This window comes from Coloeus monedula (genome assembly GCF_965178545.1).
Source record: "Coloeus monedula genome assembly, chromosome: 4".
NCBI lineage: Eukaryota > Metazoa > Chordata > Aves > Passeriformes > Corvidae > Coloeus > Coloeus monedula.
The window spans coordinates 53683807-53702971 of record NC_138784.1 but is presented as its reverse complement, the minus strand read 5'-3'; the positions used below and the strand labels follow the sequence as shown (position 1 = coordinate 53702971).

The following is a 19165-nucleotide window of genomic DNA, read 5'->3' as shown; positions in this document are numbered from 1 at the left end:
TACCCTTTTTGAAGTAGCAAAGGGCATCCTCTCCAGATTGTTCTGCGATGCACTGGAGCTGTTGCACTCTTTCTGATCATCTGGATCTGCAGGGTCTCAAAGACTAACAGTAATTGCCTCTTCTTGAAAATAGCTTGAATAAATTCAATAAATCTTTAAAAACTTTCAGCATAGGCTCTATTCTCTCAGTTCACTTTTGTACATTCATTCTTCTTACTGGATGTCTTTGGTGAAATTTCTTCACCAGGTCCAAATACTTTTGGGCATAAGTAGTTGTTTTTAGGTACAAAAATATGTTTTACACAAAACCAAGAATTTCTTTGATTATATGTATGGAAGTATCTAAATAGCTAACATGTCTGCAAGAATATAAACTAATTCCACACATAAGGCCAGGAGGAAACATACTTAGCAAGGAAGCTATTTTCCGTATTTTCTGCTAGCACAGGTGGACCTTTCCACTGATTGGAGTATATAGAAATAGTCAAAGGCCATGTAATGGGAGAAAAATGTAGCCATGAATCATGTAACATTAGTTCCAGAATAAAACACAGAGAAAACAGTTCAGCAATTTATCATAAGTTTATTGCATTAGCTTCAGGTAGATCTGTTTATTCCACTCCTGATTTAGTGTTATGATGTGCCCTTTCTCTGCAGATCTAACATGGCACTAGATGAAAGGGGAAATTACATTAGTACTCAACTTTTTTTTACAGTAAATGTCCCACTTCTGTATATATTTTTCATTACGTAAGATTTTTAAAAAGATGAAATTAAATTGTTCAGAAAAAGAGTTGTTCACAAAACACCCCAACATCTTGTCCCTTAACACTTTCATAACTTAATTACACAGAGGAGAAAAAGCCATCTGAGTAGGCCTTTTCTTTCCTGTAAAGCTCCTTGCTCTTAAGACTAAGTCCAAAAGCAAAAAGCCACTCACCAGTTTCAGCAACTACAAAATAGGCCTTTTGAAGAGACTGAACTAAGAGTGGTTTCCCAACTCAGCACTGACTTCTTAGTGGGAAATTAAAGGTGATTTACTAACAGCATTTCCCAGGTTGCTGTGAGAAACAAAAATGTATCAGTTTGACTAAGGGAAGCTGGAAATCAAAAAAAGGAAAGATGAGAAGAATCAGGATAATGGGAGGCAGGTCTAGGAAAGCTGGAAGCCACAGAAGGGCATGCTTACAGAGCTGACTGGATTGAACAGCCTAAGCAAGAGGACCAATGAACTAGAAAAAACCAGAGAGCTAAGGGCCAGAGTAATTGTATAAAACCTATGGCATATCCACATGTTGTAGAGAACAATCAGTCTGAACTCTTGCTTAGCTAAATAAGGATGTTCAGAATGAGAAAAGCAGAAAAGAACTTCAGAAAGGATTTTATTTGTGCACTGCATGACAGGTTGACATAGATGAAGAAGACAAATAAGGAAGGATTTCTTATTCTTCCTTTTAAGATACTAATTAAGGATATGAAATCAAGCCATAATTGATTTTGCTGAGGTTTTAAAGCAAACAATTACTCTTTCTCAAGCAACAAGTAAGTAATCTGTATAGTATCATTGCTCAAAGACATTGTTAAGACCAAAAACACTCATGAATTTAAAAATCTATGAGACAATTGCATGCAAAAAAGCCCACTGGAGCTTATTAAACATCAAGACATATATTCCACTCCCAGTTTTGTGTTTCTAACCCTGCAGGTTACCAGAAATAGATACAGCCTGCCTAGGGACCACTACTGCTTTATGTTTGTCCTGTTGCACAGTTTCATGATGCTCTCTTGCCTGGTTGCTGCCACAAATGAGTGTCAGACTAAGCATGTCTTTGATCTCCCCGAGCCTAGAAGTTCTGTTCTTATATCAGTGAAAAGAGAAATTATAGGGCTCTAGATACCACAAGGAAAGAAAACAGAGATGGCATTTATATTATGCTCATTCTCACAGAAAGAAGAGCATTACAGCATTCTAACAGAACCTAATGAACAAATATAATTTTAGTCCCAAATAACCCTGCAATCTAATTGATTAAGAATTGATGGTAATTTTTCTTTTGTGTTTTTTTGTCCTTTAAGTGTCAGGGCAACAATATTAAATTAAAAAAAACAAAACAAAAACAAAAACAAGAAAAACAAGTAAACGTAAAACAAAGGAAAAAAATCCCAAGCCTTTCTACTGTTTGCAACACTTTGCTCTGTATCTGTATGTATGTTTGCATTCCATCTCACTTTAAATACGTGTGGCTAATACTTCAAGAGGTACCAAAACTGGCCACTTGAGGGCAATACTGCAACCTAGTTTCCACCATGCTCGGCTATAAACCAGACCGCCACGTCATATTAAAATATGGATTTCCTGTATAGGTGAGGGTCCAGATTTATTTGCATGTATGTTAAGTAGAAAAAAAAAAAATTCCTTTACTCAAGTTTCCAAATGCTTAATACACAGGGAGAGTTTCAGCGACATTTTTAGTGACTCACACCACAGCAAGCTTAACAGCAAACTGCTTTAATAAATTATAAGCACTTCATAACTGGAAAATTACTTAAGAACAGAGTTTCATCTGAGCATCAAGGGTTATACAAGAACACCAGTCAAGGAATTCAAGTCCAGGAGGCACCTGTCTATTTTGGATGAGCAAAAGGATGATAAGCCACAGCAGGGGCCACGGGAAATTGCTGACAGCACAGAAGAGCCTTCCCTGATGATGCAGGATGTGGCACTTCTGTCTACAAAAGTGTATCCCTTCATAAAGAACTGGGATCAGGTTGGGAAAGGTTAATGACAGGGCAAAGGAAGCAGTTCACAGTGTGTTAAGCCTTGAAATAATTAATCATAAATTACTGGTTTGCACACTGGTTTCTATAAAACAGAAAATTATTCAGGGGTCAGCATTCTTCTCAATGCACATGCATAATGTCGATTTACACAAAAGGAATTATTGCATACATTGACAGAGACCCTTCCCTTAATTGCTACAATATGCAAAATAGAAAGCTTCTATTTTATTAATAACTTTCGCACACACAGATGGACTAAATAAGCAGTTTCCAGCCCTCCTCAAAGAAATAGGGCTATTACACAAGCCTCATATCTAAACATCTGTGTGGCAGAAAGCCATTCTCTCCCCTGCATCTCTTGCATCTTCCCATGCTGGGCCCAAATCTGGAGTCGCACTTTTTTATCCCTTGACTGCACACAAAATCCTCATGCCAGCTCAGGATTTACCTTCTTTTGCTTTCTGAAATGAAATACTAAAATATGTATATTCCAGAGAAAACCTGGCAGCTGGTGAGCAAAACACACTTGAACTCTTCCTGAACTGCCATTTGACCAATATTCAAGGAATCATTCTGAAGCCATGCCACTATGACTATAAAAAGCAAATATGCATTGCAAAACTCATTTACAATAGTTTACTAACAAAAAGGCAGTGGGGAATGCAGTATTATTTAATTAATGAAACTCCTGTTTTTTCTTTACACAATTTCTCTTAATCATTGATATCATATATCTACCCCATCTCCACTTTTTTAATAAGGCAATCTTATTGTTGTACACGGGAGATCAAATTTTAAATGTACTTAACATACTGAATTTGTGATAGCAAAACTAAGTTGACCACAAATGTGGATGAATTTCCCATTAAAAATGTTGTAATTATACTGGTATGAGAAAAAATGTCTTGACCGGAGGTCTGTACTCACTGAGGAGGTCTCTAAATTATGGTATAACATTACTGAAAGAAGATAATCAAAATGATTCTCATCGCTTCATAAAAAAAATAAAAAATAAAACTCAGTCAGCTGCTCTTGGGGAAAAGCACTGGCAAATTTTTCCAGACCAAAATCTTCCCTCTAGGCATGTTGAGTCCCCAGTGGGCATTCTGGCAATCAGTGGAAAAACAGGTCTTGGAGATACTGACAGGTTGAAGCTTCAAAATGTGACGATTTCCATCCTGCACAATAGAGCTGGCAGAAACTTAAAGCTTAGGAGCTTTCTGGACTAGGCTCCTTGGCTGGTACAAGCATGTATTGCTCTACTGGCTACTTTGGGAGAGATTGCTCTCCTGGCCTTGGATGTCTCACTGGCAACTGATGGAGGGCTACATGAAGTTTTTAAGAAACTTGAAAAAAATCTCTTAACAAAGGATATCAGTGGTTGAATTCACACCTTCTCCCAAGTATTTTCTGATGGGTGACCTGCCTGTTGCCTCTGCATCAAGCACAGACCCTCTATATGATTTTCCTAGCAGCGCTTTCTAGCCACTCTATGAATTCCCAGTCTCTCACTTCTCCTGGAAGCTCCCTGCCCCCTTCCATATTCTTTACAGGGCACACTGTGCTGAGAGGCAGCCTTACACACACCATTTTTCATCATTTTCTTAATTTGCATTTCAATCTACATCACTACAAATGTGCTTTCTTTCACAAAACGTGCCTATCTTTTGTGTCTTTTTCACCATTTTGACGAGTTTGTCTAAAGCTATGGAAGGCATAACACCACAACAACAGTAAACAGACTGGAACCACTGTAGATGTGCTGCTGCTTCCATCTATCATTTTTATTGCTTCTTCAGCTGCCAAAGTGCTCTGTAAATGGTGGCTGGCACCCTGTTCAGCAGACTTCCCTCAGTGGGAATTGTTTTACAGAGACATATCAAAATTACTAATGACTACTAGCCTTTAAAGTAGTCCCTACTTCAGCTGCAACATCGATGCTGCTGGATATTGTGCTATTTTAATAAACATAAACAGAAACTGTATTCCAGGGTTTGAAAATAAGTGACCATCACTCTTCATAAATGAAAATGGAGGAAAATACATATCAAAGTAATATATCTTCATGGGCTTCCATAGCTTATGTGGGGGGAAGGGAGAAGTAGATTCAGCTCACCTAATTTTGGCAATCCAGAATTTGACATGTTCTCTAAGAAAGTCATAGCCCATAGAAGGAAGCAAACACTTTTACCAGGAAACTTATTCCAAAACTGGCGTCTAAATTAGGTGGCATGATTTGTTCTCTAGAGGTGTCTGTTTCTCCGATGACTAGAATTAGATAATGAGCTTAAACTAGGCACTGCACTTGGTGAGGGCTAAAATTGTAGAACGTACCAAATAGCTGACATCATCTACAGTCCTGACAGTGACACCACAACTCTCAGACTGATCCAAAGCCGAGACCTGCTCCTACCCCGAGAAGGTTACATGGGCAAAGTGCACCCATCCTCTAACAGCTCCTGCAGGAGCTGAGCTGTGACCTCAAGAAACCACTGTCACATTGTGACCTTAATTCTTCAAAAGGGAAGAAGCAGAGGCACAACTGTAGCTTCTTCACAAAGAGCTGATGTATTGCAAGCACAGTCCCCTGCTAGGAGAAGAAAGGAATGGCAAAGCATATTTGCAAACCCATGGGACTGCTGAGCAAGAAAGATGTGGAGAGAGGGGTATCTCCAGGCACTTGGAGATGTCCAGAATTAATCTAAGGCACATATGAAACATCCTTCTTCAAAATATTGAGACCATTCGGGGCCCACTCTATCCATGGTATACTTCCTTCCCCTTATTTAGAAGTGCCCTGACCCTCCTCTAGTCTGCTTTAGTGTACCTAAAAAGGAAATCTAAATAAGCTGTTTTTTTTTTCCTTGTTCACAACACTGTCAATATCCCAGCAAAAGTTGCTACTGCATGGCAGCAATCACACTTTAGAGAAAACTCTGACCTTGCAATTGCTGTCAAATGTCACCAATAAAAAAGGGCTTGGAGACATGCAAATCCCAGGCCCCCAGTGCACAGGGCAAGGCTTTCCTGCTTCATGAAGCAAACCCTGCTTGTTCTGAGAAATGAAAACTGTACATTAGGAGAATATTCACTGTAGGTTGTGGACTGCTAATAAGTATGGGGTAAAAGAGAAGGAAGATATTCTCCAGTTTTCTGTCTATGTACTTTGCCTGAAAGATGGAAAACTGAGGAAATGAAATGTTTTACCTTTATGGTAAAATGCTTCTTCTTGGGTGGATGCCAGACAGTGGTGGTTGAATGAATGAATGCCCGCAGGGGTGTTAAGGACGTCACAAGCACATATGCTTTGATGATGACAGAAAGGTCTTGAGCTTTAAGGACGTCCTTGTGGTCTGACGAAGTTGATACTTGATTCCTGGAATGTAATAATATGTAGCATTAATGCAGTTCTTCTGCAAATGAGCTATAAAAACCAGTGAAATTAGTGGAAATAGTAAATTAGCCTCTTTTCCCCCAAGTTAAGCAGCACAGTAGATTAAATCAAGTAAACAAAGCTTTGCATCGTCATATTATTGCTTTCAGCATTTTTAACGCTTAATTACCAAACACAGGAAGCAACTATATTTGTAGGGAGTAATGTTTGAGAGTACATATGGGTAAATGCATTGTGGGAATAATGTAAGTGTTAGAAATCCAGGACATTCAGAGTGAAAGATTAGATCAAGATTAAATTAAACATTAAAGTAATCCAAGCATCTTAAATAACAGAAATGCATAGCCAAGGTACACTATTTAACACTGATTTGCAGTGAATTCAGAAAAACACCCCCACCCAACCCTATGGAAAGGCTGTACTATTGTTAGCACTTTCTTCTGTAATAAAGGGACAGAAACATGTGGTGCTGCATACTTCCCCTAATGAAAGCCATATACAATCATTCCAAATATTATGAAAGACTAGGATACCTAGAAATAACCCATAATAAATCAGTTAAACCTAAGAATTCTGCAAGCTAGCTTTGTTTAAGAAGTGACACAGCTCTCTAAAACTGGCCTACAGCTCCCATAGTACACACAAAAAGAGTCAGCCACAGAAGCAGAACAGAAAAAAGGCAAACCCAAGAAAAAAAACTATTATTTAAAAGCTCATTACTTGGGGAAATCTGAGCTATACTTGTGCATATTCACAACGGTGTTATTAATCAGTCCGTTAAAAATCTCTTGAGTATCGATTTACCTCATAGAAAATTCAATGGGAAGATGATGATAGAAATTGTGGATCTCTAAGAATGATTACTGGTAAAAGACAAGGGGCTCTCCTTCCATTTCTGTGTAATTTTTGGCAATATGTGGCCTTTCCAGACCTCAATTTTGCTACCTGTTAAGTAAGTCTAACAACATCTATTTTACAGAGAACTTTTTCTCCACTCTGCAGAAAAGTGTCCTCAGAACATAAAATTTGTGAAACGCTGTGATGGAGGAAACAGCACTTGATAACAGACAAATTATCAAGAACTTCTTGGTTCTTCACTTAAGGGAGGATCTCTGTGCAAATGACTACTATGTGTGTCTGTGGAAGGGGCAAGGCAGGGATGGAGTGTGGTGATCTGCCTAGCATTACAACAGTGGAGCAGGAAACAGCTCAGCCACCATGAGACCTAAAGGTTCAGGGGTGTCTCTGGGTCTGTATTTATCTGTCTAGGTGCTTCACTGCCTCAACATAAAGACTTAGACGTTTATACTCAAAACGTGCAAACTTGGCTAATACAGAAACAAACATAATGCAAGTATGAGATGCAATACATCCAAGTGCTCCATCTGTGGTCTTCTCTTTTGCTGCATTCTGCATCCTTGACTCCCAAATAACTGCATGCTGAAGCACTGGCAGTTTCTGAGGGTGGGTTATCATTAACTTACAGCTGTGTGCTCGTGCTCTGCTTCCACCAGTGCTGCACATGGGAGGCACGTGCCTGCCCAGTGATTGCGCTGCCCTGGGACACATTTCTTGGGGCGCTGGCCCTTGACAGTCCAGGCTGGCCAGAACAGTCTGGGGTGACAAGTGGGAGCTGCAGGTCTGAAAAAGTACCAAGAGGATGAGAAAGGAAGTCAGCAGAGCATTGAAAGCAGGTGTGGACTACTGCTGCTAAGGACAAAATGTATAAAACACAACACCAACATCAGATGAAAATGTAAAATAATAAATGCTGAGACAATAAACCTTTTTGGATCTGCTAGCAGAGATTTTTACCTCCACCAAGCACCCCCTTCCAGCTGCAAGCTGCAGGCTGAAAGGCTTAGCTGCAACTTCCACTTCAGAGGTGAGTGCAGGAATATTGCTTACAAAAAGCATCCCCTTCTTCCTTCCTAAAAATTGAAATCCTTGATTTATAAATATAGAATACCAAAACTTAGTTTCTCATGGAGCACTAATTACAATTAATGGGGATAAAGAATTTATTTGTCTAAGGACCAAGGGACTTTGCCACTGTAATAACAGCTCAATTAACAAGCACATATCCTTGTTTCTATGTTCACCATTTAAGGCTACAATTTGCAGGTACTGAAATCTATGGGAGGCTTAGTTCTGCCACCAAACACAGTGGGAGCAGGACTGATGAGCCACAGTTCTCAAAATTATTGAGGCATGTGACTATTAATAGTAATCAAATATTGTGATGAGAGATCAGTCAAGGGGTGGCATGTATTTTCTGCTTTTACTATGCTTGGTAAAAAAGGCACAAAGCCCTTATGTTGTGTCATTATTTCATGTAGGGTAGTTTTCATTAACTCTAATACGCCTCACATTTTGAGTTCTTAAGTAATGGTCAGGAAAAATCAAGTTTGCATTATTCCCAAACCTTATTACTTTTCTTTTTAATGACATACAGCATTGCGTTATGTTATGAATTTATTGGTAGAGCATCTTTTTTAAAGCATGCACTCTCAACTTTGGTACATGAAACGAAAAATAAAACTGATGTTGTGTTCCTGTTGATGAGCTGTAAACAGATATTTAAGGAAAAAAAACTATCCATTTTCCCAGACATCCTATTAAAATGACATTGTGATTGTCTGTGTTTATTGGCTGTTCATTAGATCAGCTCGGTTCAGCCTTCCAGTCTCCTGGGATCTAGAATTAATCTGGTCCTCTGCCTTACATGCACCATTTAGCAGACTAAAGGCTCTAATAACCAAAACCAGGCCATTATTTAATAGAGCACGTCATGCTCAAGTTACATTCACACTGACATATTTCCAATGTGTTATGCTTTATAACTGATTTGAACTTTGTAAGTGACTACCTGCTTTTTGAGGTACAGTGACAAAAGCAGACTGCTCCGCCTACTTGACTGTGTAGTGACAACAGGAGTAAGCCAATAAACTCCCATTAAGTCATTCATTTAGCAGACTTGCTTCTGAATATGCACAGGAACCAGACCTGCACAATCAAGTTGTATTATTTTCCATATCTGACTTGATGTAAAGACACAAGGGCATTTTACTATGGCAACTTCTACCCTGTAGAAGGACAATAGCATTTCACCACGGCAATTAACAGTGGTCCCATGTAACTACTCCTACGCATCACTTTAGCTATTTAAAAGAAAGTAAACATTTTACTGAAAATAAGAACATGGCAGTGAAGGGCTGTACAGATCATTACTTAAGAGAAAGCAATGTGTCTTCTCCTTTTAAAAACATGTTTCTAATTGTGTTGCTAAAGCAACAAGTAACCAGTATCATATTAAGTAACAGGACAGAGTTTGAAAATAATGAGATGAGGTTTGTGTACCTGTATTTATCCCTCTTAAATGAGAGTTTTAGCTGTTTCAGGGAAAGGAAAAAGATTACTTTGACATTAATTCATTTATTACTACCCAGTGGACCATTTACTGGAGCTGGATATAACAAAGTAAAACAATTGGGTAGGGACAGATGAAAAACAGAAATGTCCTGGAATTCTCAAACTACTGGGTAGAAGATCCTTAGTATTGCCCTAAGTCATTGCAAAATGCCTCAACTTAAAACAAAACAAAACAAAACAAAAAGACCCAAACAAAAAACCAACAAACCACAAAACAAAACAAAAAAAAAACCAAACAAAAACACCCCTCCACAAAAACCAACTGCCACATCTCAAGGAAGAGAAGGTTAAACAAATTTCAGGGTGCTGATGATTAGCACTGAAAACTAAAAAAGGGCAATGCTCATAAATTAGGCCTCATTCTATAGAGCATCCTGTTTGTACAGTGCCTAACACTCCTCTATTGGATTTGTGTTGGCATGCCCCTGGAAGAGAGCCCATCACAAGGGGGCTGTAAGAAGTGAGACTGTCTCTAGGTGCTTACTCCTTTGCGATGACACAGAGCATGTACACCATCAGGCAGAGTTCAGAGGGAGTGACAGTCCCTCACTATGGTAAATCTACTGCTAGTAATCAATGAACACAATAATCATCATAATGAAGAGACATCATTAGTGCTGAACTGAGCGAGCACACTCAGCTTCTTCAGTTCTTGTGGCAACTCTTCACCTGCTCCTGCACTCAAAAGCAGTAACAGTGTTTATTAGATCTGTGTATTTGTTAATCAACTTTATCATCAATGAAAATTAGCCTTCAGAGCCTTTACTGTTTGCAGTAATTGCCATGTTTTTCCATCTTGAAATCACTCTACAAACTCTTGTTAATTAACCGGTCCTCTTGGAGTACGTAAACAACATCAACATTTTATAGTGGAAGAGGTGAAGCAGGCTCAGCAGTTGATGTGTCAGACAGCTTGGGAAACCAAGTTAGAAAGAGTCCCAGCATCCTAATAGCATGTCCAGACTACATCCCCTCTTTAAAAAATCCAAATCTTAATATTTGTAATTTGTAAATCGTAATTTTTGTAGCAGACTCTAAAGATCAAAGGAAAAAAATTAAGCACAAAAAGATCATTTTTATTTTTATAGTGACTATGTTGTAATGGAAATGTTACACAAAGTTCTGTTTTTCCTAAGGAGTGGCTGCAGGCTTTGCCACAAGTACTTTTAGCTGCTGCCATTTTTGATGCTAGAGTGTAAAGCAAATATGGCTGGATACCTGCTTTCACTTTGAAAAAACCACAACGCTTTATTTCCTTGAAATTCTGGCTTGAAGAAGATTTCTGATGCTGACATCTCTGGAATAGTACCATTGAAAACACCGACAACACACTTTACCTCTGCCTAGGGTGTTCACATGAGGCCATGCTGATGAGCAAGGAGGCCACTACATGTTCTTACTTGAATTCACACATTAACCACAGCAACAGGTAAAACACAGACCTGAGACATAAGAACAGCTGCATGGCACATGTGAAGAGGAGGTATAAAATCCATCAAAGCAAGTCAACACCTCTAGATCAAAAAAATTAAGCACCTCTTTGTCACACAAACACGTGGCAGATACTGTTCTGTCAACTGCTATCTCTCAAAGTACAACAGTCAAACAGATCAGTTGACAGTGACAACTGATACCTAATGCAGCAGCCTCGCTGACATCTAATGAGGCCTTTCAAGTGTTTTACACAGCTATGACTTGTTCCTTCTCCCCCCATTTTCAGCTCACAAGTTATTTACTTGTCTTTGGCTCAGAGTTCTGAAGTGTAACATGAGATTCAACACATACACAATAAAGATTAGCTGATTTAAGAGTTACAACGTGTGGCTGAGCAAAAAAGTTTACCAATAGCTAGAAGTACATTTGGACAAATTAAGAACTCCTGGAGAAAATCCAGGTTGAGGCCACCTGGACTGGTGGTAAATGAACACTTAGGTTAACAAGAACATCTGGAGATCTGCAAAGGCAAGGAATTCAGCAGGAGAATACCCTACTGGTTGACCTAAATAACATTTGGTTGAAAGAAAAGGAAACAGAAGATGAATGAGGATGTGCCCTCTTCTTTATCTTTTCTTCTACAGTATCCTTTGATGTTACAAGGAAGGTTATGATGTGGGTTTGTTAGTTGATTTCTTACTTTGTGCAAGATCAAATAGAATATATTTTACACACTTCAAACATGGAGCAAGGAACAATTAAGACTATTGTCTGTGAGAAAAAAGTCATTTTGTTTCTAAAGTGCCCATCAACTATCAGATCTGTTACAAACATTTCAAGACTGATTGAGTCACCTTGGGAGCTCCCGGTTGTTTAATGAAGCACAAAGCTAGAGATGGAATGAAATGTCACTGAAGTGCTGTGTTTTGTTCTGAGCCCAGCACATTGTTAATTTCTTTCATGAAATGAAATTGTAAGCTCAGCACATTTGTACTTGCAAGGGCTTCCTCCGATTGCTTTTCTTTTTAGCAGGAAAAACATTACTTTAGAACATTAAAGTACATTGATCCTGGAACTGTACATCAGCCTTTCCATCTGCTTAGAAGCCTTATGAACGTCTTCCTAGATTTTCATAGTGGTAGTCTGTTTCTAGCAGGAGTCTGAATTCTCTCGCATGAAAAAAAAACCAAAAAAAAAAAAGAGAATGATAGGCACCTCATGTCATTTATCAGCATTTTCTACAGTACAATATTCAGGAACTACTGACAACAGATCCTCTCTGTCAGCCTTGCAGGTTTGTGTTCTGACAGGGCACCTAAATGAGTTAGAACTCCATATTGCATCCTGTTCTGGGATCATCCATTTTCCTTACTGGTACGGGCTGCTGGAGCACAAAGAGCTAATTTGTGATACCGACCAGGCAAACTGTACTGCTACGACCTGGTCCTCTTCTAGAATTTACAGCTGGGCAATTTTGAGCCTCCGTAGGTTGGAAAGGTGTGTTTAACAGCTGCAAAGATTGCTTCACAGCAGGAGATGCCTACAAAGATTTCATAGATTCTTAGGCAGACTTCTGAGTCCTCCAGGACAAGGAGTTTTGATCAAAATAAAGCCTAGTAACCTTTGGTTCAATCAGTTATAGCAGCCTGCTCCAAGCTGCATAACTGTGAAAGCAATAAGCATTGAAAGTACAATTTTTTTCCACTTTTTGGTGTTGATTTTGGAGGATGGATGATTTCACTTGAACTACTGCCACTTCATGCCTTGAGATTTGTCACAGAAAGCAGATCTATCCCATTTAATCACTTCCTGTTACCCATTTGACTTTTGGATGAAAAGACTCTGAAACAAGGATTGGTAATGTACTACGGCTTACACATTATGCCCTGAGGTTGCTAAAGAAAAGAGAGAACCTTTAGCACTCAGTTTTATAACCTATGCATTTAGAAAAGCGTGGCTGAGAAACTCAAAGTAGATGATGAATATTTGAAAGAAACTAGAAAAACTTGGGGCAATCCTGGCCCTCAGTGAAGTCCTGGAAAAATTTCCATTGATTTCACTGGAATATGGTTTCTTGCTTGAGATTTAATATGTGATGGCCTTGATGTGCATTACAAGCTTTATTTGTGATGTCAACATTGCTGCAAGCCCAATATTCCACCCACTGCTGACTACTGATTCAGCTGTCCTTAAAAGAACACATTAAAAAATACAGTGATCCCACCCGCTGTAATACACTTAATCTCAAAGCAACACACCCTGGATATTTAGACTGGAGAAATGTCAAACTACTTGTCATTTCTGGAAGTTTAAATTGTCCTAAATAAGTATAGTATTAAAAACCAAACAACTTTATAGTAAAACAGATCTAGAGGTAAATTAATTTATACTGTGGGTTGAAATGCACTGAAATTCACTGTGAAGTTTCAGAGTTAAAAAGATAAAATTATGACAGTGCATCATTTGTATGATGATGTTTATTTTTCCCTTTAGAAACATCAGCAAATACAGCTTCAGTTTAGATTAATCACTTACCATGTTTTTTGACTCTCTGTTTTGGCAGGTGCATGAAAAACAGTATTTACAGTGTTAAGTACAGTGTTTGTGTCTTCATTCCTAAAGCATCCTAAGAGTTAAAAGTTAGAGGTGTGGGGTTTTTTCCAATATTTTTCAGAAGGGCTGCTTCTTTTGTATGCACCTTTCATACTAGAACTTAATTACACAGATAAGCTATAAAACTTTGGAAAAAGAAACTGAGTGAAAATGCTGGCTGACTGTTCATGATTAGAGCCACAATTCTGTACTAGTGACAGGGTAGAATATAGAAGAGTATAAGCCAAGTAATTAAATTAATTTAGCTGCTTTACTTCTTTTCAAACTACTAATAATTGCTGTTATGTTGCTGCTCTTATCCTAGCTGAGATTTGACACTGTTGTAAAACCAATGAAATTCCTGCCCCACATAGTTTATAATAAAATTAACTGTAAAAAATCAGATGCTGGTTTTATTGGCCACTTTTGAGGCTCTTAGTAACTTCAGTAGCAGAAAGGCAATAGGCACAAACCTGATCAAAACTGGTGTGCAAATATTTGTAAGGGCCAGCTGGCAAAAGAAATGCATCCCCCTATAAAAAATCAAGTTCTTATCTCAGAGATACTGAATTGCTACAACAGAAAAGAAATTTAATCTGTAATTTTTGTCTTCCACAGGTGGCTCCACTGAGTCTTGCTTCCTACCCTCAGATCATAACCTCTCATATTGACTCCAGAGTAACTCAAGGACACTGGGGATAGGCAGCAGAGAAGAAAGCTAGCACGGGGTTAGCACCAGACAATAAACATATCACCGAGTGGAAGCACAGTCACACAGCTGGACTATTTTGGCTCTCCCTCCTGAACAATTTCATTAGGCTCATGCCTATCCCAAGACCTTCTGTGTGATTAACGCTGCTGGCCAGCCCAGCAGGAGATCACGGGTGCACACAAGGCTGGCAGACACTCATAAAGTCTCTGCACTAGTGGCACCAATAAACTGAAACACAGAAGGAAGGCATACAGCAAAAGTATTACTTAAAAAAAGGATCAGTGATCTGCATGGGTAGAGAAAACTGCTATGCATGGCACAGGCTGAGCTCTGGAAGTAGTGAAGTGAGACAAATGCTTACATGGAAAGACAGACTAGTTTGGATTTCTTAGAGAATAGGAAAATTAGGGAGGCAATGCTAGAAGCAGTTCCACCACTTTCCCAGGCAAAACCTGTAAAATATAGTATTTGTTGTGCATGCATCAGGATGCCTTTCCTGTGCCCTGTACTGAAGCTGGGCAACTCTGCTCACATTGTGGACCTTAGTACTCTCCATCTCTTGGCTGGGAATAGTAGTTCCAGGAGGAACTGGCCCAATATTTTGTACAAATAATTTTCTTTCCTATACAACAGGCATGTGAGAATGGGCATGCTGTCTTAAATAGAAAGCCTAGCAGTTTAAGAGTTGCACAGCAAATAAAATAACATTAAAAAACCCCAAACTGCTTTACCACTGCTTATCAACATCAACACTGTCACAGGCATAGTAAATCCAGTAACCCCATTTTCTCAGCCTTGTTGCCTGATGTTTCTTCCTACAACTTACTACGTCTTTAATTAGAAAACATAATTCTTTGTGTTTTCACTTTTACAGGAAATTGCTTGGCTCCTTGGAGGCTGACTAAATGACAGTAATAACAAACCAACTGATCCTCTCTAACAGGAATTGCAGAGAAATCCTGTTGACTCAAAGACACAAGAGTGAAAGTACATAGACTGATTTGAAAGGAAACAAACTGCTCTGTGAAGGAAACACTGATGAGAATTGTTCTTTCTCTGAATAATTTTAAAATTGAGGATCAAAAAATTGGCAACTCTGCTGTTGTTGGAAAGAGAGATCTATTGGAGAATGCAAGCAAAAGAAAGTGGAAAGAGTTGGCTTTATCAGATGAATGGAAGGGGGAGTAACTGAAGTCCCATTTTAGACTACTTTGCTCTAACTTATACCTTTTTGTCCACTGAACCTGAAATCAAATAATTTACCCTTCTGATTCTAATTTCACTTTTTATGGACAAGTTCCACTCATTGTAAATAACATGTCACATACCCAGTGATACTGAATGGGATTAATTCATGGGTTGAAACACTTTGAGGTCTGGTCTATACAGAAATGACCCCACTGTGTACCACAGTCTAAGTTTCCATTCCTGTCAGTGTACATCAGTGTAGTCCATACAGTCAGTACAGAGCAATTCAGCTTACCCTGAATTATGCTGAAAATAAATGCTCTTCTGGGCTTGCTCACTCCAAATACCAAGTGTTAAATTCAGTGTCCACAAATAGACAACTGTTGCCACCTGGGATACCACAGGATATCCCTCTGAACCTCTAGCTGCTTGACCAAAAGGACAGGGGTCCTGTGCCAAATCTGCCTATTCTACCGGGCATGCTGGACTCTCCATGGCATCTTAAATGCCATGAGAACCTTGTTTTGAAATAGCTATCTCAGCCCTAGGCTACATGCTGATTTGGAGATACCTAGATTTAAGAGATGGAATTTTAAAATTTTTACTTTAAAACACTTCAGCTAGTTTAGGTTTCTTACTGGTAACAGAAGAGTGAGGGGTGGCCTTTTTCTGTATGACAGTTCTTCAGCAGAGTGCCAGAATAATCCTCCTTTGCTGTGTGGGTAAGATTCAGAGCCCTGCTGCAAAGCACATGTATTACCTCAGTTTCAATGGGATTTCAACATCAGTCACAAGGCCTTTTCTCTTTGCCAGAAAAGCACTAAAAATAGAAGTAAGGAATAAGATGCTTTCAGATGGCCCTTCCCTGAAGACAAGATGTGGTGGGTTATATGACAGGTGCCCACCAAAGCCTCTCTATCACTCAGCTGGATAGGTAAGAGAGACTGTTCCGAAATGCTTGTGAGTCAAGATAAAGACAGGGAGAGATCACTCATTAATTACCATCATGGGCAAAAAATTGTGTAGATATTAACTGAATTTATTACCAATCAAATCAGAGTAGGATAGTAAGAAACCAAATCTTAAACACTTTCCCTCCATTCCTCCCTTCTCACCAGGCACAATTTGACTCCTGAATCAATACCTCCTTCCTGCAGTGATGAAGGGAGATGGGAATAGGAGCTGTGGTCAGTTCATCACACATTGCCTCTGCAGCATCTTTCTCCTCAGGGGGAGGACTTTTCAAATTCCAGCATGGGAGTCTCCTGGGTTCCCTTCCCCCAGGAGACAACCCTCTGTGAATTTCTCCAAGGACAGTCCTTCCCACAGACTGCAGTTCTTCATGAACTGCTCCAGCGTGAGTCCCTCCCAGGGGGTGCAGTCCTTCAGGAACAGACTGCTCCAGCATGGGCTCCTTTCTCCACAGGTCCTGCCAGGAGCCTTCTCACAGGGTCAGAGCTTCCTTCAGGCATCCACCTCTGCTGGCACTGGGTGCTCCATGGGTTGCAGGTGGATCTCTGCTCTACCATGTACTTCCATGGGCCACAGGGGCACAGCTGTCACACCATGGGTTGCACCATGGGCTACTGGAAAATCTCTGCTCTGGTGCCTGGAGCACCTCCTCCCCCCTCCTTCTTCACTAATCTCTCCAGCTGCTGTTGTGCAATTGTTTTATTTCCCTTTTTATATATGTTATCCCAGAGGTGCTACCACCACTGCTGATGGGCTCGGCCTTAGCCAGCAGCAAATCCATCTTGGAGCTGGCTGGCATTGGCTCTGCTGGACTTATGGGAAGCTTCTGGCAGCTTCTCACAAAAGCCACTCCTGTGGCCCCCCACTACCAAAAGCTTGCCATGCAAATCCAGTACAGGAGAAAACCCTGAGCAGCTAAATAAAAGTGTCATGTAGGAAGTGGCTTGTGCCATGTTTACAGACAGCAGTGAAAACATGCATGTTTTAAAGAGAAAGTTCTGTGTGTAGTAAGTGCCTCTTGTGTTTGTGGTTTTGTGGTAGTAAAATAATAAAATCACTGCAACAGACCTTTCTTCGAGTAGCAGGGCAAACCAATGTTTTTAAAGGCAATCTGTTACAATATGAGTAGGACCAACCCATTTCTCAAGGCAGTGGTGAGACATAACTGGGTAGCAAGTACCTGCACAGACTAATTCAACACACCTGTTTTAAATACATGTTTTAGGATAAAAAGAAGTAGCATTTGTAGGTATGCCTCTCTCTCCACTGACTTAAATGGAAGACCAGAATACTGCTTTCAGAAGATACCTAACTCCTAAATGGTTAAATGAGATGTAATGAATCCTTTCCTTTTGTGTTAGACTTAGCATATATATACAAGTGAAAAGAGAGGGAGGTTTAAATAGACCTAATACAGTGCACAACAGTTTCTTTCCAGTTTCTATTCAAAGCTGAATTTTACCCATGGTAAATTAGAATTCTTTGGAAACTTGCCCATAACCTTTAAACTTTTCTGGTAGATGATCTTAATACACAAAGGCTTTTTATCAGTTAATTATGTCTGGATGGGAACCAAACTCTGACTCCTACTCCTTCTCCATGCCACAACATTTTTGTAAAGCTGAACAAACATATTACACCAAACCCAGGGCACAGAAGTGTAAACACCAATACACTATATTAACACAAAACAGTCCAAAAATAAGACACTTCTAGACAAATTATTTCTGCAATATGCAACAGCTAAACAATGCAATATCTTTACCTGGAAAGATACTGTGTAATTGTAATCTATATTTAAGTGTGTGTCTAAAATGGATTATCAATCTTTCATTTTTCCCCTCTATGCATTCATGACTAAAAATAAAATGGAATTGTAAGCTTGACAGTCTCATTTCGGAAACTTCCTGTGACAACTATTAAAAGAACATCATCACATACGCAGATTTGAAGGGGTTAGATTACCTGAAAAGGCTTTTGTTATCTGGCATAATCCCTCTTTTCTGCAAAGAAAATGCGGGATTTCTGGAAGCAGGTTTACCTGTACATAAAAAGAGAAGCTTTAATGATTTCATTCAAAAAAATATTCTTTTTTCTCCAATGGAAAACACCTTCAATTTGTTTGTGCTCAGTTTATCAGAGACACCTCCTGTGCAAAACTCCCGTCAGTGTCTAGAGGAAATGACAACTTTGCTCTCGTTGCAGTGTGGGGATAATGAAGTTAAGGTGTGGACTCTTCCTCTGTGTCCATAAAATCTAAAATTTTAGGCCTATATCTCTCCTTCTGGCTGCTGAGTCTTGACTCGTTCCCTGTCCCCTTTTCAGTCTCTGCAGCTTCTCTATTCTGTCCAGTTACCAACTACTGTCTCTCCCTGCATGGAAATACCCTATGTTTCTTGAATTGCTGTGCTTGGGATCAGTAGTAAGTTAATGTAGCTAAATCACAGGCAGGTTCTGCAGCAAAACACTGTGTTGCACTGTGGTATGGACATGCCAGCAGCAAGCAATGTTAGTTCAATATTTGAAGTTTTCCGCAGGAACGGGCCATCTGGTTTAAGTCCCTGCTCTGCTGTAGACTTCCTGAGAGAACTTGGACAATTCCTTTGATCACCTTGTGTGACACATCTGGACATTGCAGCATACTGTAAGGATTATTATAT

General features: G+C 39.4%; 1 protein-coding gene across 4 annotated transcripts in view; it reads right to left on the bottom strand.

Annotated features, from left to right (window-relative positions):
* The window catches only part of CPED1 (cadherin like and PC-esterase domain containing 1), a 142605-nt gene that overhangs the window by 86851 nt on the left and 36589 nt on the right, over positions 1 to 19165 (bottom strand). For all 4 annotated transcript variants that reach the window (XR_014226345.1, XM_082280310.1, XM_082280309.1 and 1 more), the window contains 3 exons: positions 18471 to 18546; positions 7660 to 7816; positions 5989 to 6157 (listed from right to left, as the gene is read on the bottom strand). Coding sequence is in view for 3 of the 4 variants with exons in the window: in XM_082280310.1 (XP_082136436.1) it covers positions 5989 to 6157; positions 7660 to 7816; positions 18471 to 18546 (402 nt within the window). In the remaining variant the exon portion in view is untranslated. The remainder of the gene's footprint in view (positions 1 to 5988; positions 6158 to 7659; positions 7817 to 18470; positions 18547 to 19165) is intronic.